We start from the raw sequence: 21,347 nt of genomic DNA on the forward strand, positions 1-21,347 counted from the left end.
TATAACTGCGGGGCTGGGGATGGGGGAGGGAACAGTGGCTTCAGCTCTTTTGGGAAGCAGAACACAGTGGGTCTTTTAGTCCCTGTCCTCACCTAAAGCTTTTGCAAGAAAAGTTCAAAAGGAACTGCACTGATATATACCCCCTCACAACCCCCTTCTTCCCAGCGACCTACACAAACCAGACAAATGGCCCAGGGCTCTGATCAGAGTCTTTATTGTCGTTTTTACAAATGGGCCTTAGGTAGAAAGAGATGGAAAGGGAAGAGCTGGCTCTCTGGTTTCTAAGCCAATTCCTCAGGGAGCCCTGTGATTATTGCTGGGACGAAAGAGACCCCGTCCCTACTCCTCTCTGCGACCCATCATTTACCAGGAGAGGGGCTCCCATCCAGGCTCCTGGCCCAGGGATGAGCCCTTCCCCATGGAACTCGTGATCAAGGGTCATCTTGGTTCCTAGAGAGAGAGAAAGGGAGAGAGGCTGGTTTGCAAGGCCCGGCCAAGGGCAAACGCCACAGGAGAGGGTGTGCCTCTCTTCTCAGCAGGCTCTGTCCAGATCCAGTTCTGCTGTGGGAGCCCAGCCTCCTCTGTGATGTGTCATCCTGCCTTCATCCTTTGTCCCTTGTTCTCCAGGATTCTCCCTGTCCCCTCACTCACTGGGCCCTAAAAGCAGTTCTCTGTCTTCCTGTTTCCAGTCATCCCTTGGCTCAGCCTCCCCAGCCTTCCGTTCTCAGTTTTGCTACCCCTAGTCCCTACCTCTCGGCGTTTCCGTCCTGGCCTTTGGCTCTGGCTCCTGCTCCTGCTCCGGCTCCGTCCAGGACCCCGGGAGCCCCGAGAGCTGCTGGAGCCTCTGGAAGAATTGCTGCCAGCAGTGGAACAGGTGCTGGTGCCCTGGCCCCGGGACAGGAAGCTTGGTCGGCTGTAAGGGAGCCAGGCATCTTCTGCAGCACAAGAAAGAAGGGTAGCTGGGCCCAGGCAGGGGGCAGAAGACCATGTCACCCTGACGACAATCCCAGCTCTGGAAGAAGAGTTAGGGTCTGGCACACGGCTTAGGTCATCCTGGGGGTTGAGGAGAAGCCGAGTGCCCTGCGTATGGCCTTGACATAACACATGCTCAGAAACCCACTGGGAACTCCCAAGTAGAGAGGGCCTTGGGAAAGGAGGGGCAGAATACCGAGACCCTACTCTTCTGTCATTGGGTTTTCAGTCCTGGGAAAGGAAAAATCTTGGAAACTTCAGGGTATTTTATTCAGAGAGAGCTAGCAAGATAAGTGTCTTTAATGTTGATCCAACACATGAATCCAGATGAAGGTGAGGGGTGAGCTGGATTGAAATTAGTCCATCGATGGCACTATCTGTAGTGTACTATCAGCCTGCAGTCCTAAAGCCCACCTTCGTATATAGCAGTGGCCCTCCAGCCTGCCCTGGCCCTCCTTACCATCTGGGCAAGGGCCCCGCTGGATCCCCAGGGGCCCCGCCTGCACCATTCTTCTTTCCCCATTGTGCTCCCGTTCCAAGGAGGACATGCTGCCTGCTGCTCTCAGCCCTAAGGCCCAGCTTGCCTCTTCCTCTGGTGGTGGCAAGGGTGGTGGGGGCAAGTCTGGGGAGAGACCTGTTTCAGCAGAGGCTCCTGCTTCCCTGATACCAGGCCCTCTCCCCCTCCCATTCCTGGCAGCAGGAGGCTGTGAATGAACAGGCCAAGATTTGGGTTTGCCTGCTCTCCCCTCTAGCCCAGAGCTCACCCTTGGTTTCCTGCCCATCCCCCCTACTGATTGTCACCATCCTCCAGGCCTCCTCACCCCCAGGACTGTGCTCCTGCCTGTAGGGAACAGCCTTGGGTTTCTTCCGGATTCGAGCACGAGGTCCTTGAAGTGGAGGAGTCATCGCCCCAGGCACCTGCCGGGTCCTCCCTATAGCATTAGGAGGTGGGGAGAGGAGCAAGTAAGAGAGAAGGTCTGGAGAGGGGCTTGAGGGGGAAGAGGAAACAAGCTTGGGGGTGGGGCATGGGGAGGTGGAGAAGAATTGAGGATTCCATTGACTCACCTGGGGCACTGCTGGTTGTGCTAGGGACAGGGCTGGCACTGAGGTGATGCGAGGCTGTGGGGCCAACACCCAGGCCAGCAGGCCTCCCTTCATGGCTACTCAGAGTGGGCTGGGACACACTGAGAGGGGAACTTGGCCCAGGGGGTACCCTCCTGCAATGATACGAAGCCTTGGCATTTGTTCACTCAACAAACTCTAAGTGCTTACTATGTGCCAGGCACTGTATTAAACATCCTAATACTCAGCACTTTCACCCTGATACAGCCATGAGACCTCTGTATCCCATCCATCCATCCATCCATCCATCCATCCATCCACTGAATAGATATGTACAGAGGGCCTATAATGTGCAAGGTACTACACACCTCCCTACCTGGGCATCTGATGGAGATGGGGAATGTCAGTGGGGGGCTGGGGAGGGTCAGGAGGTGAGGGGGTGAGAGTGGCTGTGGACTGCTGTCCATAGGAAGGTGTGGGAGAGGGGGTGTCCCCTCGGGACGCAGGGACCAAGCACCCTCCACTGGATCTGGACTCTGCTAGGTGGCTCCTCTCAGGCACTGGTGGGCACCAGTCTCCTGGCTCTGAGCTGGGGGAAAAAGGCAGGAGGGTGAGGATGACTGAGTAGCCTCCATATCTTCCCCTTGGCCTTCCTGTTGCCCCTTCCCTTCCTCAACCAGCTCTCCGCCGACCCCACAGGAGGCCTGGGCTGGTGCCACGTGTACGGCATCTGCAGCAGGGTGCATACTGACCTGCCCTCCAGCTCCTCCTCAGGCCCCTCCAGACAGCTCAGTTCACAGGAAGGGGGAGGTGGTGGCAGGGCTTCTGGCCAGTTGAGGGAGGGCATGTGCACAGGTTTCCCCAGCAGCTTCACTTTGCCTCCCCTGGCTCCTGAGGAAAGAAGGAGGGGGCACACCAAGTCACAGGCAAGAAAGAGGCAGAAATGAGACAAGTCAGAAGGAAGCGATAGGCTAGGTCCCAGAGGAGAAGAGTGGGGTGTGAGGAATGGGAGTTGTACCACTGTCTCCCTGGCTCCATTCTGGAGGGGCATAGTGGTTCCAGGTGCCCGCATCCCCTGAGGTGTTTGGGGGGAAGCCCCCATGGAAGGTCTGCAGCTCCTCCCCGGCTGGGTCAATGGTGCTGTAGACAGGACCCTCAGCAGTGCCCCGGGCCGTCTGAGCCAGGTAAAGGGAGATTCCTGCTTCTGAGGAGGAGAAAGAGGGAGGCCCAGGGGAGGAGGCAGGGGCAGACACAGAAAAACAGAGGACAACAGGAGAATGGAGGGCAAAAGGAGATCCCACCAGATAGATCACTCCTTCCCACCCCAAACCTTACTTCCCAAACTGGAGTACAGGCGAGGCATGAGGGAGGCACCCCCAACTCACATCTTCCCAAGGCCTGACCAACCTCAGGAAGACTGGGGCTCCTCAGCTCCTTTCAGTGTGACCCAGTGGGTTGAAAGGAAAGAAGGACGCTGGGGCCAGGTGTGCCCCTGAGGGAATTAGAACTCCTCACCATTGTAGTATCTGTCATCTGGGTCGGGATTGCTGGGGCAGCAGCTTCCCCTGGGTTCCTGGGCCGAGGGGCTTCGAGATGGGTGGGGCCATGAGTCTGCCAGCCATGGGTAAGGAGCAGGGCCAAGGCCTACGGCTGGCCTGAGGGAGAGCATGTGAATGTTAGGGTAGAGAGCCTGAAGAGGCCAGGGAAGGTAAAGGAGACAAAGGCAATGAGGGGCTGTAGGATAGTAAAGGTAGTGTTTGCGGTAGGAGGTGGGAGCCAGTCAGCATGCGTAGGCAGTGAGGCCTGGGGAGGAAGGGGCGTGGTCTCTCAGTGGAGGGGATTATCCTTGGGAGATGAGTTGAGAGAATTACCTGGAACTGTCTCCAGAGAGGCCCTCTGAGTGCGGGAAGGACACTGGGGAAGATGAGGGGAGACCCAATGAGAGAAGAGCCAGTACTGGGGGTCTGAGCCCCACAGGGCAGAGATGGCTTACCTGCAGGTGTGTAGGCAAAGGAAGCTTCCGGAAAGAACCCGTGGGAGAAAGCAGAGGGGAAATGGGAGAAGGGTCAGAAATATCCATAGTCTTTTCCATTCCTTGGCCCCATCCCAGTTCCACCATTCAGCCTGCACTCTGGGCCAGTTTCATCAGAATTTCTGGGGGTGGGACTCAGCCGTCGGTATTTTTCTAAACCTCCTCAAGTGATTCCCATGTGTGGCCAAGATTGGGAACCACCGATCCAGGTGCCTTCTAATCTCTCCAGATGCGCCCCTGACCAGGCGCTAGCCGACCCAGCCTCACAATTTATTGCCTGGGCTCCGGGCCGCACCCCTCCTACCAGGCCCCGCCCCCACAAGTTTGTTTTTCCCCTCCAGAATAGCCCCCTTTTACTAACACTGACCGCAGAGCCTGCTGTCTTCCGGAGGTGTCTGGGGGCAAGTCGTACCCCTACCCAGACTCAAGTCCCGCCCCTGAGGGCCCGGCCCCCCTGGCCCCTAGTCGGGGCGGGCTCCAAGATCTGCGGTGCCCATCTGGCCTCGCCCCAAGGAGCTGAGCTCCAGCTCCACCACACCCTGGATCCCGACCCTACTCCGTAGCGGTGGAGCCCTCCCCACCCTCTCTGCATCCCTCCCGCCTCGCTCCTGGAGGGCTGCTGTAGGCTCCGTCTGCTCCCAAGCCTTCCATTGTGTCTTCCCGCACCCGGGGACGCCCCTGGCCCGCTGCCCCCGGTGGGCTCTCACCCGCGTAGTGACTCAGTTCCTTGCGCTGCCTGCGGCGCCGGCAGAAGGCGCCGCCGAGCCCGAGGAGCAGCGCCCCGCATGCCGCGCCGCCGCCCGCCAGGAAGGCCGGCTCCCGCAGCACCCTGGCCATCCGCTCCACCAGCCCCGGGCCCACCTCAAGCGCTGGCTCCAGTTCCGACAGGGATGCTGTGGGGGTCAGAGAGGTGAGCGGTAGGGGCCTGGAAACCAAGGAGCCATTCCGAGACCCCCTTAACTTCCCAGCCCCCCCCACACACACTCCCACCCTTAACCCCCCTCGGGACTCACGCAGCTGCACCAACACCGGGGCACTGGCAATGCCCATGCCAGCGCTGGTGGCCGCCGCGACCTGGGTCCGGTAGGGGACACCGGGCAGCAGTCCCCGGAGCACCAAGGAGCGCGCCCAACCTGCCGCAGACCGATTGAGGTGGAAGCGGCTCTCATTGCCCAGGCACCAGATCTGGGGGGGCCAAGACCCATGTTTAGAGTCAGAAATGGGATTCTAGCCTCACGTAGAAACTTGAGGCTCTGAAGAGCAGAGGGGCTTTAGCCAGGCATAATTCAGCCTGGAGAGAACACTCTGAAACCTCTCTCCTCTCCCCCAACCTCACCCCCAGCCACAAAGCCAGTTCCCTCCCTAATCCTAGCGCTAGGTCCTCTCCCTCCCACCCAGGCCCTTCTCACACCCTGTACCTGGTATTCCTTGATGACCCCATTTTGCTGGGAGGGGAGTGGAGGCTCCCAGGACACAGTGATACTGCTGTTGCCTTCACCCCCCAAGACAACTGCCACTCCTTGGGGGGGACCACTGGGGGCTGGCCAGGGTGGAGCATGATGAGAAGGACACAGACGGTCATTGCAAGCTGCCCCTCATGCCAAATTCCCTCCTCCGAACCCTAACATCAGGCAACTGAGAGGTACCCACCTTCCTACCTGCTCACCTTGCTCTCCCCCTGCAAACTTTCACCCTCCCCCACTCCCACGTGCCTCTTGTCCATCCAGTAGCTCTGTGCCCTGCCCCCTTACCTTCCTCAGGAATGCTCTTGGTCACCAAGGGGCTGTCAGCCCCTAGCCCCTCTTGGCCTTGGGCTTGCACCTTGATCTGAATTTGGGTCCCTGGGGGGAGTCCTCTTAACACAGTACTTTGCTGGCTTGGGGAATGTAGGTCCAGTACTGTCCAGCTTCCTCCATCAGGACCTGCTACCCTCCAAGACACCCGGAAACCTTGCACCAGCTGGACTGGGCCATCTGCCTGTAGAAGGCAGGAGGAAGCATACCAGAGGGAGAGGCTAAAGCCACATAAATCCCCCAGGCTCAGCCCCCTCCTCCACTCACCCATCTTCTCCAGCCACTCACCTCCCACCTCCCACTCTCCCGTACCCATTCTTGGAGGCCCCTAAGTCCCCCATCATCATCTCTGCCCTTCACCTCATCCCTTTGCCGCACTCACAGTCCAAGACAACTGCAGGGTCCGGGGCCCAAGGACTACAGGCTCCTGCATACGCACAGCCACTTCAGCCAGTCCCCGCTGGCCTTTCCATGGGTCCTCCACTGGCCTGGATGGGTTGCTGTCTATTGACCAAAGGGCCCACTTAGCAGGGGCCAGCCGGGACAGGGCATCAGAACTGACAGTGTCTTGTGTCCTGCCTCTGCTCTGCCACACAGACTGTACTACTTTGTGCTCCAGAGTACACCCCAGGGTCAGGAGGATAATTTCCAGAGGTGGGCCAGGGTGTCCAGTTAACATGAGTGTCTTTCTGCATAACTATACATGCACCCTTTAAAGGCCTCTTGCTTCATCTCTCACATGAAGATGACCCCTCCAAGGTCCCTTCTAGTCCTGATCATCTACATATGCTGTGGGTTAGGGACTCAGAAGTGAGGAGCTACCAAGGTGACTGAATCAGTCTCGCTCCCTCTCTCTCTCCTCTTCTCTTGTTCCCTCAGTGAGAGGGAAGCATGACCTCCTATTCCAGGCTGGCCGCCAGAGTAGACCTGGCACAGCAGGAAAGAGCTGCCATGGTGCCATGGTTTGGGGGTGAGGGGTGCTCTGCAGTGTTACATGTCATACCCGTGAGCCAGGGACCCTGACCTTACTCACCCTGGGTGCGAACAGGTTCAGAGACAGGGCTGGGCTCACTGAGGCCCCAGACTCCCACAGCTCGTACCAGGAACAAGTAGATGGTATTGGGCTGCAGACCGCTGATGGTATGTGTCTCCAGCTGCACGCCATCTGCTACTGTCCGCCACGTGTTGCCAGCTGCTTGGCTGCAACAGGAATGAGGTGACAGAGTTGTCTGAGCCAGGGACCCCCAAACTGCCTATCCCATCTTATCCATTCTCTATCGCCCCCTACTGCCTCCTCATCCTGGGGAAGGGAACTGGCAAACCTTTCCCCCACAACAGCAAAGACCCTAAGGACATAGGATCCCCTTCTTTTAACTTTCCAGGTTTGCATTCAAAACGTTCTCCATACCTGAAGGCCTCTATCACATAAGAGGTGACTGTGGCCCCAGCCTGTGGGTTGGGCTTCCAGGTCAGGGTAATGCTGTTCTTGGTGATCTCAGTGACCACTGGCTGAGAGGGAGGCCCCGGAGGGGTACTGGGCTCTTTAGGGGGGTCTGGTAATTCTCCCCCATCTTCTGCAGTGAGGAGATAATCTTTAAGTAGAAGGATAGGAAAAGGATGTAGCCTGCCTCCTTCCCAGGGCGCTGTGGAACTGTGACAGTAGTGATGGTGGCGAGGGAGACACAGTGCACTAACCCTATTCACATCTACCTCCCAAGGGCACCATTCTTTCCTCCTGCCACCACCATGGCCACGGCATTGTGCAAACACAAAATCAGTCCTGGTGTTTGGCGAAGTTCTGACCGTCTTTAAAGAAGGTTTGGAGAAAGGCGCTGGCAGAGAAGGGAACAAAGGAAAAACTCACCCTGCCTCCTAAGCCAGCCACTCCATGCGGCCTCCCCTGTGGAACTCTTGGCCACACAGCTGTAGAAGCCCATGTCTGTCTCCTGTAAGAGAGGACAGAGGACTGGTAAACTGGGAGTGGAGCAAGGTAGGGTGACAGGGTGGGACTGGGTATTCAGAAGGATGGGGAGGAGGTTGTGCATGCTAGGTGGGCTGGGAGAGCAGAGGGGTGGGCAGCGTGGAGCTAGAGTCCCAGTGGGTACTTACTGGGGGTTGAGCACATGGACCTTCTCAGTTACTTGGGCCTCAGGGAGAGACTCACCTGCACGTTCGCAATGTACAGGGTACCGTTGGCCATTAAGTTGAGCTGGAGATCATCCCCCTGCAGCCACTGCCCATCCTTCTTCCATTGGACACTAGGTTGAGGGTTCCCGGTCACTCTGCATGGCAGCCACACAGCCGAGCCAAGTGCCAGCGTCTGATTGGCTGGTCCCTGGAGGATGATGGGAGGCAACCCATCCATGGAGGCTGAGAGAGGAAGAATGTAGGCACCTCAGGGGAGGATCCTGCCTTCAGGCAACCAACCCTTTGTCCTCATTCTCTGCTCCTTCACATATTGCCCTGCCCCAGATACTGGAGGGGCTTCCATGAGAAGCAGTAGTCTCTGCCTGGAACCAACCAGCTATTAGTGGTTTCTGAGGCTGATTTCCAAACTTCAATGACATGTCTCAGGAACATGTCCCTACCCTTGCAGACATATTGTATAGACTCCATGAAAAACAAATGTCTTTAAACCATTATTTCCTTCCATGCTGTGGATCCAGTCTTCTCTCCATGAGCACATACCTTCTTTCACCTCCAACAGGGCCTTGGCCAGGATGCTGCCAGCCACACTGACAGCCTGACACACATAGTGGCCAGCATCCCCGCTCTGCACTTCAGTGATGTTGAGCTGGCCTTTGGGAGAAACTAAGAAGCGCCCTGTGGGCTGAAGGGACTGACTGGGAAAAAGCAGGACCTGGGGACAGAGCAAGGAACCAAGGTAGGGGATGAGGAGGCAGCTGGCAGAGAGAGCTCCCCATTCCCATCACTGCCAGAATCCAGAGCATTCCTAAGGTTCTAGGTCATTCTCTGTCTCAACCAGTTATGTGACCTTAGGCAAATTAGTTAAACCTATTTACAAAAATGAGCAATTTTATTAAATGATTTGTTGGTGTACTTCCCAGCTCTGTGCAAGCGATTTAAACTTACTGAGCCCCGGTTCCCCCAAATTTGACTCTTAGAGGATAGTTATGAAGATTAAATGACGTAATCATATGAAACTCTTTTGATATATTGCATGATAAATGTTAAATGCTTCCCCCTTATTTCTAGCTCTAGCATTTTACATAAGATGTACATACGGAAGGTAGCAAAGCAGGTTTAGGTCTCAGGGTAAATGGCACCCTGCTGAGCACCTGACTGACACCTAGTCCCACCCTTTGCTACCACCAGCATTCTTATTCATTTAAGAATCTAATGAAAATGCAGCTGTCTCTGATGCTAGAGAAGATACTGCGAAAATTGTGGCTGGTGGATTTGGAATGAGGTAGTGGATGTCCTGGTTTCCTACTGGGGTGGGGTTAGTCAGACTTATTTTACTATCCTGATCCTGTTTCCTACTAGCAAAATTCTCACCCTTCCCTTAGAGGGAGTTACTTATGTTGTAACTTCAGTTAATAATGTTCATTCCAGTTGTATATTCTGGGATTTGTTTGCTAAGGTTGAAGAGGGGTGACTGTGAGGGCCCCCTGGTGGAAGCCTCTTGTAAATAGAAGAGAAAGTCATGTTCTACCCGGAAGCAGCTTTGACACAGTGCATGATACTTGCTTTCCACGGGTGTGTTAAAGCCCAGGCCCCAGGGGTCTGGGGAAAAGAGGGATCTATTTAGATTTGTCCTGATCCTCAGGACAGCCTTGCCCCAAAGAGGAAGATTCTCCAAAGAATTACTATACAGACTGTTCCCTATCACCTAAACATATTATCATTTATTTTTAAAGTGTTCAGTATGTTCCTGGCCTTTTATATTCATTGTCTTATTTAATCCTCCCAAATAACCTGCAAGGGTTTCTGGGAGGACCAAAGGTAAAGCAGAACCCGAGAGAAGTTTGCAGAACATAGAAGGAGGGAGGCTAAGACCCAGAGGAGAAGCTGTTGGGAAGGTTCTAGGAGCTGGCACCTACTTGACTTCCCTCCTTCTGCCAAAAGATGGCAGGTGGGGGGTTTCCTTTGGTCTCGCATTGGAAAGTCACACTCTCTCCAGGAGCTGCCATCTGGTCCTGGGGCTGAGTCACCAGCTGGGGTGGGACTGGGAAAGGGAAGGGAGATAAAGGAACTGGGAGTCAGGGGTACTAAGAAGGGAGTTTGAAGGAACAGGAAAGAGATGCCCAACCTTGGCTTAAGTAGAAACAGGTATCCATCCATCTCTTGCTCAAGCCTGTTTAGCTTTTCCCTTCTCTCTCTCCTACAAGTCTCAGGTGACCCCACATCTCCCACTCTTCCTTTCTCCCTCATTCTCCACTTTGACCCACCCTCCATTTTCCCTCATCTCACCCCTGCTGCAGGCAGTCCCAGATGGGACCTTACCGTGAACACTGAGGGAGCCAGACGCTTCTGCTCGGCCCACGCTGTTCTCCGCCACACAGGTGTATGTCCCCTCATCGTCAGCACTCACACGCCCAATCCAAAGGCTGTGGTCACTCCGGATCTCATACCTGCTCCACTCCCCACCCCCAGGCTGGGTTGGCCATAGCTATAGACCCCTTCTGTCTCCCCCAGGACAGACACCAGGGCAGGGCACGTGGACAAGGCAGGCCTCAGCAGAGACAGAAGCTCTATGAATGGAGGTGGGGATAGGGCAGGGCTGTGGGCTCTGGGGAAAACACTTCTCTGTGCCTTCAGTGAAAGGGTGTCTGCCTTCCATTTTTCTGGGGCAGGGTATGCTCTTGAGCTGGTTGGGTCTGCTCAAAGGCAGGAAGAAGGGGCTCCTCACCTGCCTGTGGGCAGTTCCCCATCCTCCTTGCGCCAGTATTGATGAGGTGGGGGATCCCCCTGCACTTCACATGCGAAATCCACAGGGGCATCAGCCAGGACCACCTGACTCACTGGTCTCCGCAGGAATGAGGGACGCTCTGCGGAGTGGGAGTGAGTGAACAGTCAGGAGGTCTGCACAGCCGTGGACTCCCAAGGCCCCACGCTCCCATAATGCCAAGACTCCATCATGTGCCTACCCAGTACCACAAGTTCGGCTGCCCCACTCTCCCGTTCTCCTGCCATGTTGGAGGCCACACACACATAGGTCCCTGCATCACTCTTGTGTGTATGTGACATCATCAGCTTCCCTCCACGGATCTGCAGAGTAATCACAGTGACGTTGGTCCTTCATAGCCATCGAAGCCTATTTATTTATTTCATCCTCATAACAAGCCCATGAAGAAGACCAGTTAAGTTGATCCACTTAGATAAGGAATCTTTAAGTGATTTGCCCAAGATGGAGTTCAGGTCTGTCTTTCCTCCTACGGTTCCCTGGGGCATCATGCTCCCCTCTATCTTATACCAAGTTCATCCTACCTATCCTCATTTATCCCTCACTCAACAGCTGACTCAGCCTCTAGTCAACTAATTCCCTGATCTCAAATCTCCCGCCTTATCCCCCCAAGACCTTATTCCCTGCCCTCCAAGACCCTTAGATTCAGGCCTTCCTCCTTTGAGGCACGTCCCAGACCCCTAACATACGGCCACACCCCTGATGACATGGGGGGGGGGCGGCCTGGCCAGGGTATTGGATCCCCAGCCATGACGGGCCCTCACCGTGATCCTTCCCTCCTCCTCCTTGACTCGCGCACTGCCCTTCTTCCAGGACACCAAAGGCTCCGGGTGGCCTCTAGGGGGAATACATTCCATTACTGCTGGCTCCCCTACTGCCACCACCACGTTCCCGGGAGACTGCCGGAAATCATCGCGAAGGACTGAAGAGAGACAGAGAGAGAGAATATGAACAAGACCAAAGGATGTGAGGTGGCATAACAGGCACGGGCATTAGAGGCCAAAGGCTCAGTCCCAAAGGAAGATGCTGAACAGGCTGAGATTGGCGCTGGTTGGGGATAAGATTGTCCCGCCTTTCCCACCAGCCCACCACTATCACCACCACCCGGGCTCTGGAAGCAACTAGCTGACAACCGGGCTCTCTCTCTCACCTGCCACTTCCAGTGAGGCGTTCCTGCTGGCCGCGGTCCCCAGGTAGTTGCGCGCGACACAAGTGTAGACACCTTCGTCTGGCCGTGCACGGCGCCCGTGCACGATGCGCGGGAAGAAGAGGGCGCCGCTGGGCAGCAGCAGGCGGTGTGCGCGCGGGTCCTCGCGCGCGGTAGCCACGCGCGCCCCATTCTTGTACCACTCGATGTTGGGCCGGGGCCGCCCCTCCGCACGGCAGGGCAGCGTGGCCGATTCGCCTCGAGACACCAGCAGATCTGGCGGCTGCTCCACGATGCGCGGCATCGCGTCCTCCGGCCCGACCCTTGACCCTGGGGGCGCAGAGCATTCAAACTTGGAAACTGGGGAGAGATGGAGGCTCCAGAGAGAAAAAGGGCCCTGTCTGCCAGCCTTGCCCACACCACCCCCCTCTCTATAAGGTCCGGTATCTCCTCGGAAGACGTCCACGTTCTTGGGCCCCAAAGGAGATGCCTACAGACGGGCAGATAAAACAAGGAATCAGGGCACCCTCCTTCTTTCCTGCCAGGTCTAAGTGGGTAGTAAAGGGCCACTCCCACCCGCGCCTCTAGCCGTTTCAGCTCTGCCCGCACTGGTTCACAGATGTCCCTGTTCCTTGAACAACCATAAGTGGGGCATCAGGGCCAACATGGGTTCCTCGCCTCAGCGCGGTCCCGGGTAGCGACATGGAGAACGTGACCCCGCCTGGGGTCCCTCAGGACAGAAAAGGCGTTAGTCATGAGCGGGGCCTGGGAGCCCATGAACAGGCACAGAGCTCTTCTACTGACACCCCAGACAATCACGTTTTGGGGGCCTGTGAAGTCAAAGGAATTGAACGAACGCAATATGTGGTGGAAATGGAACGCTCTCTTCTGAGAGGGCACACTGTTCTCCAGGTTGTTGTAGCCAAAAAAGGCTAAGAACCATTGAGAAAGGAATTCCTCTCCTTTCCTGGTTTTCTCGGATCGGTTCACGGCATGTTCTACTCCTGCCCCTCACTCGGCCTACAGACTTCTGCTCGCCTCCTCTCCTGCAGTGGTTTGGGATCCAGGATTCTGGAGCTGGTTATGATCAGATACCCCAGCATCATCGAAAGTGGCTTTGTGACCCCGGGCGGCCAGTAGGCGCCGCTGCGGCCCCGCGGAATTTTGTGTCCACTAATCAGGGTCTAGCCCCTCCGCCCTGCGCCCCTCCCACCCTGTTCCAGAATCCGCTGCTTCCAGCCTCGGTATTCAGTTGACTTGAACTTCTCGCCCCTACTCTTAGAAGTTCCGATGGAAACAAAGCTGAACGGGCTGCCCCTGGTGGTACTATCCTGGGGAGAGTGTATTTAACGGGTTAGGGACAAGAAGATCCGTTTCCCTCCCACTTAGGGAAGAGAGAAATTTTTCTGGATTTCCTCCCTTCCATATGAAAACTCCTGATTCTCACCCGACTCTTCTCTTCCATCCCACCCCAAGCCCAGTTTGGAAAAACCCATGGTGAGCAGCAGTGGAGTGGTTAAGAGCTGCGGGGTTGGGGGGGGAGGGGAGGCGTAGGGCTGGAATCTCAGAGTTTGACACTTTCTACTGTAAGAACTTAGTCAAATTACTGAACGTCACTGAGTCTCAGCTTCTTTATCTGTAATGTGGGAGTGGTGATAGGGTTGTCATATGACCATAATGTATAGAAAGCACTTGGGGGAAGTTTCCATAAATATGGCTATTCTAAGATTACCTGAGGGTTCTCCCCACCTACCTGACCTTATCTTGGCTCCTAAAGTCTTCACCTGAATCAGATTCCACTAGGCCCCAATATTCCCTCTTTCCCCCTTCACATCGTAACCATCAGGTGTAATGGAAATAGACAGGACTGTTATTGCCAAGCTTTGTGCTGCTTTTGTGACCATTGGGGTACTGTCTGTCCTCTCTGAATTTGTTTCCTCAGCCGCAAATGTGACCTTCAGCTCCTTCCCTAGAAACCTCATGGAATTTTCAAACTTAAATGAGACAATGTATGGTGAAAACACTCAGTAAGAACACTAAGTGAGCAAAGGCGTCTGTGAGAAGGGGTCTGTGCTTAAACTCCCGGGAATCTAGGAAGACAGGAGATTGGAGAATCCCAGCTCATTCCCCATCTTCCTCACCTCTCCCTCCGTGTATACCACACCCTGCTGGTCGGCACTTTCCCCTTAATTCCTGTAGACACAGATGCAGGCTTCCTTTCCCAGGAATTTCCTCCCTGTCATTCCAGGTCTCGGGAGAGGCTTCGACAGCAGCTAATGAATAGCTAACGGCCATGCTAATAGGGCTCTGGGGCTCCACCCCAGCACCTGGAGTACACACACACACACACACACACACACACACGCACACACATTGCCCAGGTCCCCTTTCTCTCCGCCTTCTCGTCTCCAGCACCGTGGTCGCCCTAGATTCGAGGGGGCGGAGGCCAAGGAACGGGGCTGGGGAAGAACCGTAGGGAACCAACGCCAGGGCGCGGGGGAACGCGGGAGTCCGCGACGCGGCCGGTAGGGGGCGAGCTCGGGCCCCTCCCTGGCTCCCGCAGCGCGGGAGGAGCGCGCGGTCTCAGCCATTTATTAATCACCTTAATTAGCGGTGACGACCTAGCCGCTGGCGCTGCCCGCCCGCCGCAGCACTTCAGGGTGGGCCGGCTGCGAGTCCACTACGGAGGGACAAACTCCTAAGTTTCCCTGAAATGGTTGCCGCCTCTGTCGCGCTGTGTAGCAAATACGTCCAAAATTTTGGTTTCCTCGCCCTCGTCCTAAGTAAGTTCTTGGAAAACTTAGGGCCCTGGAGGAAAACCTGCCACCTGGTGGGTCACTGAGTACCCCAGCTCCGCCAAGGCCAGCCGGCGACCGCGCCCCTCCGCTACCTTCCCCGCAGCGGGTCACGGCCCCTCCTAGCTCGTACTTGCCCACCCCAGCCACGATTCTCCTCTCCTGGGTTGGCTGAGGGTCGGCTGGGGTGGTGGGGAGCAAGGGACTCAGCAGCCATCTCCTCTCAATCCCTCGACCTCCGCCGGTACCCCCACTCAGGTGCTCAAAGCCCCAAATTATCCCTTGGTCCCCACCGCCCAGGGAGGCGCTGGGCGGTCCCTCTCCATCGGGACCTGGGGCCGGAGCGCTCGGTCTACCCCACCACGCCGCCCTTCCACCTCACCCCATCCGGGATCCGACGTCCCCACGGGGCAGGGGCTTACCGTTGAAAGAGGGCTCGCCGGGGGGCAGCAGGCTCTGGTTGAGCGCCGCCACCGAGGAGTTGAAGCCTAGGAGCAGGTCGCTGGAGTTGGACATGTCCCCGGCCAAGGAGTCCGCGAACAAGTTCATCTGTAGCAGCGTTTTGAGCAGGTAGCGCAGCATGGCGCAACCCGAGCGGGACCAGGGCGGGGGGCTCCGGGCCCAGCCCCTGGGTCTGAGACCCGCGGGCCGGGAGCCGCAAGCCCCTCCACAGCCTCTGCGCGCTGCCACAGCCACGGTGCCGCTGTCCGGCCGGCCGGCGCCAGGGTGCAGCGCGTGCCTCCGCGTGCCCTCCTCCTTCGCTCGGCCTTCTCTCCACCCCCCCAGTGCCGCGGTCCCCCGGGAGCTGGGCGGCGGAAAGCAGGTGCCACGCCGATCACAGCGTAATTAAGGGTTTAATCCGCCTCCCTCTACCCTCCCACCCCCGCCCCGACGGCCACTAGCAGGGCCAGGGACTATAGTCGCTTAGCGCAAGTTGGAGACCCCGCCCCGCGTCCCGCGTGGAGTTCTGGACACCGCGGGAGAGTTTCCCTCCTTTCTTAAAGTACTCAAGATGAGGGAGGAGGCTCTTTCCGATGCTGTCTAGCCTGACTTTAGAACAGGAATTCTTCGTCCCTTTTCCCGGCCATTGGGGAAACTGAGGCAAAGCGCAAGATCGCTCCTCTAGCTCGCAGAACCCTGATTTCCATTTCTACCCAGGTCCTGGGATTTATCCGCGGAAGTGCGGGAGGCTGAACGGTTTGGGGCGGGAGTTGGGGATGGGTGGAGAACAATTCCACAGCGCGTCTACCCCTTTGCCCGCAGCCCCTTGGTTTGCAGCCGAGAGCCTAGGGGGTGAACACCGGTGCCGCGTCTTAACCCTCATCTGGTAGTTCCTGCAAGAACAGGGATAAAACTGCAAGGAGAAAGCCCAGGGAAACCCAGACAAATCGCATCGATTTGCATACTTTTCCATTATTCTGAGTAATTTTTATTATGTGTTTTATTAAGTTGTTTCACCTTTTGGAGGAGACTGAAGGGGAACCATGGAGTGTGGGACAAAGACAAAGAGGGCAATACTGTTTCTGTAAATGCAAGAGAAGAGATGGGCTTGAGGCAAAACTCGCGCAAATCTGTTTAAACCTGATAACGTCATGGGGGGGGCGTGACCCCTCCCCTAGTCCCCACCTGCTTCTGACTTTTCTGGAGTTCTTTTCACCTAAAGCTCTCCCAGTCCTACACCCTACCCACGCGCGCACACTTTCGTAGGCTGGAGATAGCACTGGGGTGTCGGGGAGAGAGAGGCCGACCTTCCTATCTGGGGTCCTGTTGATAGGTGAGTGAAGGGTTGTAGCTCAGCGGGCAGGCTCTGTGTGACAAGACCACCTTCATGGGGTGGCTGCTTCTGACTAGGAATGGGACAGGTGAACAGGTCCAGATCCAGAGAGGGGGCTGGTACACAGTCGTAAACCCCAGAGTAAGCGGAGTCAAAGGTTGGAGTAGCTCAGGCAGATGGCGCTCAAGAGAAGCCCATACTTTGTCAAGGGCTGGGGAAGGTGTAGGTGGGGGCCTTGTCCCAAAATTCCTCCCTCAATCCACACTCCCTCTCTTAGGGCTTAAAACTACCCGATGTTCAGGTGTCTTCCTGCTCCATTGCCTCAGCTCTGCTTGGCAGGGCTTGAAACACGAAGCGCTGGGGTGGGGGGCAGTGGGCACAGGACGGCCCCACCCGAGGGAGGCAGCACCCTGGGAGTGGTTCTTTCAGCACCTCGTCTGCTGGACTAGGAGTCTGGCGCTTCACAGAGGACTCCAATCCCAGCACACCTTGAGGCTAAAAGTTGGGGTAGGTGGGAGAGGTGGCTAGTGGTATCCCTCTTCTTTCTAAAGCACCAGTATACTGAGATGGAATTTGACATCTGTCCCTTGCTCCAGGGCCAGGTAAGAAAGATGGTAAGGGATAGGTTTGGAATGAACAACCCAGAAGTGTGTTCCAATCCTATATTTGCCAATTAGAAGACATCATCATTCTGGACCTCAGTTTCCCCAACTGTTAAGGAAAAATTGGACTTCTTGCTCTACTCACTGGCTTCAGATTCTCAGTTCCGAAGCCCTCTGCTCTGCCTCTTGCTGACCTGGGGCACCTGGGTTCCATCACACCAGAGGCTGAACGAGGACAGAAATCTGGGGACACGCAGGGCGGGAGAGCTGCAGCACACAGGAAACTACCCTGCCATGTGGCTCCTGCCCCGTTCTAATCCCCTGATTTGCTCCCAGTCAGCCTCTCAGCAAACACTGGGCCTGCCAGTGTCTAGGGGCTTGTCACCCTGTTAGCGGATTTGTTCTCGGAGACGGCACAGTTAATTGGCCCTTTATGTAGGGATCAGGGCTTATTTGCTCAGAGTTCCCTAAGCGGAGGCTGCGACTCAGCCCCTGGGCAAGGCTGCTTCCTGATCGCCATCATCTGGGTTTGGAGGCTGCACAAACAGTGGGGCCACTCTCTATTCCAGGCCCAAATCTCCTGTCTCTCTTCTACAGCTCCGCCCTTCTCCATACTTTTTCTTCTCCCCATTTTTCTTCTTTCCCTCTGCTCTTTCCTTTTTTGTACTTCTGTGTATCTCTAGAATGCTCTCCCTTTAAACTAACTCAGACATAATGCAAACGAGGGTGGAGTACTCACCTGGGGTGTACTGGAGAATAAATACGTCCCACCTTAGCTTAGTTCCTAGAACCCTGGGCCCAGTAGAGGGTGGGGCAAAGTGGACAGAGGGCCCAGTAGGGGTCACACCCACCCCACAGCTCAGCGGCAACCCTCTCCTCCCTTCTGTCTCTGCACCTTTCCAAATCTAGCTTCTCTCTGGGCTGTACCCACAGGCAGTTCTGGAAGGAGTTTGCCTCCATGTCCTCACTGCCTGCCCCCCACCCCAAATTACCTGCCTCTTGCTGAGAGAGGACAGGTAACTCACTGCATCTGTCTCCATTCCTGCCCTGTAGACTATAGGTGCTTGTACAGCATCTAAAACACTCTGAATACATGCACTGTAACAGGAGGGCCCTCGTCCGGGGGTTCATTCAATCGATTTAGAGGTTTCCTCCTTAGGCTGAAGAAAGAATCCGAGTTGAGTTCAGGGCCCCTCCCTTCTGCTGCCTCATTAGATTGCTTCTTTTCAAGGGTTTTATCAATAACAGTCTGCACTTTCTAAAGGGTAGAAAAGATAAAAGGAAGTTTTGAAGGGGAATTGCCAGAAAGAAGAGAGTAGCAGGAGGCAGAGAGGCTGAGGAGAGTTGAGTCTGCGGAAGCAGAGGGTAAGTTCTTTCTGACGGGGTTATGGCAAGTGGTGGGAAGTTGTGTGAGTGTGTGTGTGTGTCTGTGTTTAGGGAACAAGTCATGTGGAGAGAAAATAACCTAGGGCCAGGGGTGGATGAGGTAGACGTGGAACAGGAATATTTCTTTCTCAGAGTGGTATTTTCAGTGGCTTAGTTTGCCTGGAAAATGGGAAAGGGAAATGAAAATGCATAACACAAGGGCCCTACACAAAAGTGGTGTTAGGAACCAGGAGCCTCTGAAGGAACTCTCCATTCCTCCCCTCAACACCGGTTTTGAGTGTATGTGTGTGTGTGTGTGTGTGTGTGTGTGTGTGTGTGTTAGTGTGTGTGTGTGTGTGTGTGTGTGTGTGTGTGTTGAGGGAGAGAAGAGAGAATAGCTACCCTGGCAGGCAGGCTTCCTTGGCCTAGTGCCAGCACATTGGCCAGAGAATGTAGCTGGGAGTTTTCAGTAACCAAGTTGGGGGCTGTATGGGAGGCTCCTTGGTGGTCCAAAGCCTGCATGCCAGCTGGTAGTGGATGAAGCTGCTGGCATGTAATTGCCCAGGAGGGCAGTCTGAGGACAACCTCCCACCCAATCTCTTACTGATTACTGTCACTACCTCTCCCCAACACACACGCACGCACACTCATACACTGCCCAGTCCATTTACATCCCCCTAGAGCCTGCAGCCTCCCATCACTCTCTCTGCCTGGACCCCTTCCCAGGGCACTGATACACACTGTGCATCTGTGTGTGTTTTGGGGAGGGGAGTGAGACAAGGAACTAACATCTGTCCCCCACCCCCACTAGGCTATGCCTGTGAATGGCCCAGCAGGGTTGCTGGCTTCAGAGGGCTGATGCCAGGGGGCAGTGACCCAGCCAGCAGGGGCCAGAGGGCCAAACAGGAGGGGGAATCAGAGAGCAAAGAGCAGGCACCCGATGGAAAGCAGACAGCAGGGGCCTGCCCCCGGCAGGAGCCAGGGTTTGTTGGCTCAACCCTGGGAGCTGCTGAGATAATAAGCCAGGGCCGCCTGCCCAAGACTACCTCTCCCCCCACAGGGTTCCAGTAGAGGAGCCTGTAGGGAGACACTTTGTACTCCACTCCACCAAGTCTGGAAATCTGGAGGCAACTAGGCAAAGTGTCCACATCCTGGTACAAATGGAACAACAGCTAGGGGAGCAAGAGTGTTCTTGGTTCCTTATGAAAAACTTGGTACAGAGCAAGCCCTCCATAAATATTGGTTTAGTGAATGCGTCTGATTAACTGCCGCCTCACAGCCCAGTAAACTTTCCTGACTCTCGACACTTCTCTCTCTCTCTCTCTCTCTCTCTCTCTCTCTCTCTCTGCCACTCCAGTCAGTTTCTGAGAGGTTTTCCATCAGCTCTGTACCTCCTGCCCACCCACCTCCATTGCCACTGCCTTAGTCTAGATTCTCGCCTTTCACTCTGACTATTGCAAACTGACTCCCTGCATTCAGTCTCCCACTGAGATCCATCTTCTGCTGCTTTGGGGAGTTGTTCAACCCCCATTTAGTAAGCACCTACTAAGTGCCAGACACTGAGCTACATGCTTGTCTCTAATGTTCAAACCTGATCGTGTCACTTGCCTACTTAAAAATATAATGGCTCCTCAACTCCCACAAGATAAACCTCACAAATGTGGCACGCAAGACTTACCACAGTCTGGATGCCGTCTGCCTTTCCAAGATCTCCATTACCTGCCCTCTTCACTCCGTCTCCTTTGGCCATCTGTATCCCACCACCATGCTGCTTTTTTTTCCCATTAATGTCTGGTGCTCTCTCTACTTCTATGCTTTTGCTCTGGCCATCCCCTCTTCCTGAAATGCTCTCTCCCCTCTATTCTCCACCTGCTGGATTCCTACTTACATCCTGGCAATCCAATACAGTCACCTGATTAATGAATCTTCCCTGACTCTCCCAGACTGTAGGGTCCTCCCAGATCACTTGGTCTATTCCCCTACTGTGCAACTTAACATACGATGTTTTACTTATTTGCTTACATGTCGATCTTCCTCATAAGCTGTACGTTCCCCTTAGAGAGCAGGAACTATATCTTATTCATCTGTGTACCCCTGGTACCTAACATAATGTGCAGCATATAGTTGGTACTCATTTAGTGTTAATGAAGATATAAATTGCAGTAGATACCATTTACTGTGGACTTACTATTGCCAGGGCTGTTCTAAGTGCTTTACTCATTTAATTCTCCTAATAATTCTGACTAGCCATTCTTATTACCCTCATTTGATAGGTAAGGAGACTTAGGCACAGGAGTGGTCAAGTAATTTCTCCAAAGTTACTTGGCTAGAAAATGGAGGGTCGGGGATTTAAACTGAGGCTGATCTGTACACTTGGTACCACATCTCTGTGAAAGACCTGCCTCTGAGGATAGCGGAAGGAAGACTCACCCTGTTCCCATCCTCCCCAACATTCTGCTTTTATGTATCATTCTAGTAACAGAATGACTTCTACAATCACATCGCTGAGTGTAATCCACTAAGACCTCCAGAACTTTTTCTACCATTCTGTTTTTAGTTCCTAAATCCCTTAGTCCCTGGTACCTGACAGCATTAGATTTACAGCACTATACGTTTTCTGTTTCGGGGAAGTCAGAAGTGGACTCTGTTCTTTATCACTCTCTGTCTCAACTTCTCTGTCTCAACATCCAGCACATATCCACCCCTCCTTCCGCCCTCTCTCTCTGTAGGTCAGCACCGAATTCACAAAGGAAGAATCCAAGGAAGATCTTCAAATCCCCTGCATCCAACAGAAGATGTCCTGTTTTTCAATTAAAGAGAATATTCCCTTGCCTCTAATGATTTACTCATATATTCAGAAGGAAGTGCTTTGGGGTTA

The 21,347-nt window shown here is 55.0% G+C and overlaps 1 protein-coding gene across 1 annotated transcript; it reads right to left on the reverse strand.

The window, feature by feature from the left end:
- Positions 1 to 216: 216 nt before the first annotated feature.
- ROBO3 (roundabout guidance receptor 3) lies at positions 217 to 15,425 on the reverse strand. The gene is made up of 28 exons (XM_019710399.2): positions 15,151 to 15,425; positions 11,937 to 12,263; positions 11,551 to 11,708; positions 10,971 to 11,091; positions 10,733 to 10,871; positions 10,327 to 10,454; positions 9,924 to 10,048; positions 8,548 to 8,719; positions 8,024 to 8,229; positions 7,724 to 7,805; positions 7,268 to 7,433; positions 6,893 to 7,059; positions 6,242 to 6,363; positions 5,818 to 6,043; positions 5,485 to 5,606; positions 5,080 to 5,251; positions 4,774 to 4,959; positions 4,028 to 4,051; positions 3,906 to 3,948; positions 3,550 to 3,689; positions 3,053 to 3,238; positions 2,787 to 2,925; positions 2,411 to 2,623; positions 2,038 to 2,189; positions 1,794 to 1,904; positions 1,433 to 1,594; positions 751 to 935; positions 217 to 450 (listed from the first exon to the last, which is right to left on the reverse strand). The coding sequence occupies exons 1-28, from the start codon at positions 15,308 to 15,310 to the stop codon at positions 439 to 441; spliced, it is 4,146 nt and encodes a 1,381-aa protein (XP_019565958.2). The 5' UTR covers positions 15,311 to 15,425; the 3' UTR covers positions 217 to 438.
- Positions 15,426 to 21,347: the final 5,922 nt, after the last annotated feature.

The sequence above is a fragment of the Rhinolophus sinicus genome, linkage group LG16 (genome assembly GCF_036562045.2).
Source record: "Rhinolophus sinicus isolate RSC01 linkage group LG16, ASM3656204v1, whole genome shotgun sequence".
Taxonomy (NCBI): Eukaryota; Metazoa; Chordata; class Mammalia; order Chiroptera; family Rhinolophidae; genus Rhinolophus; species Rhinolophus sinicus.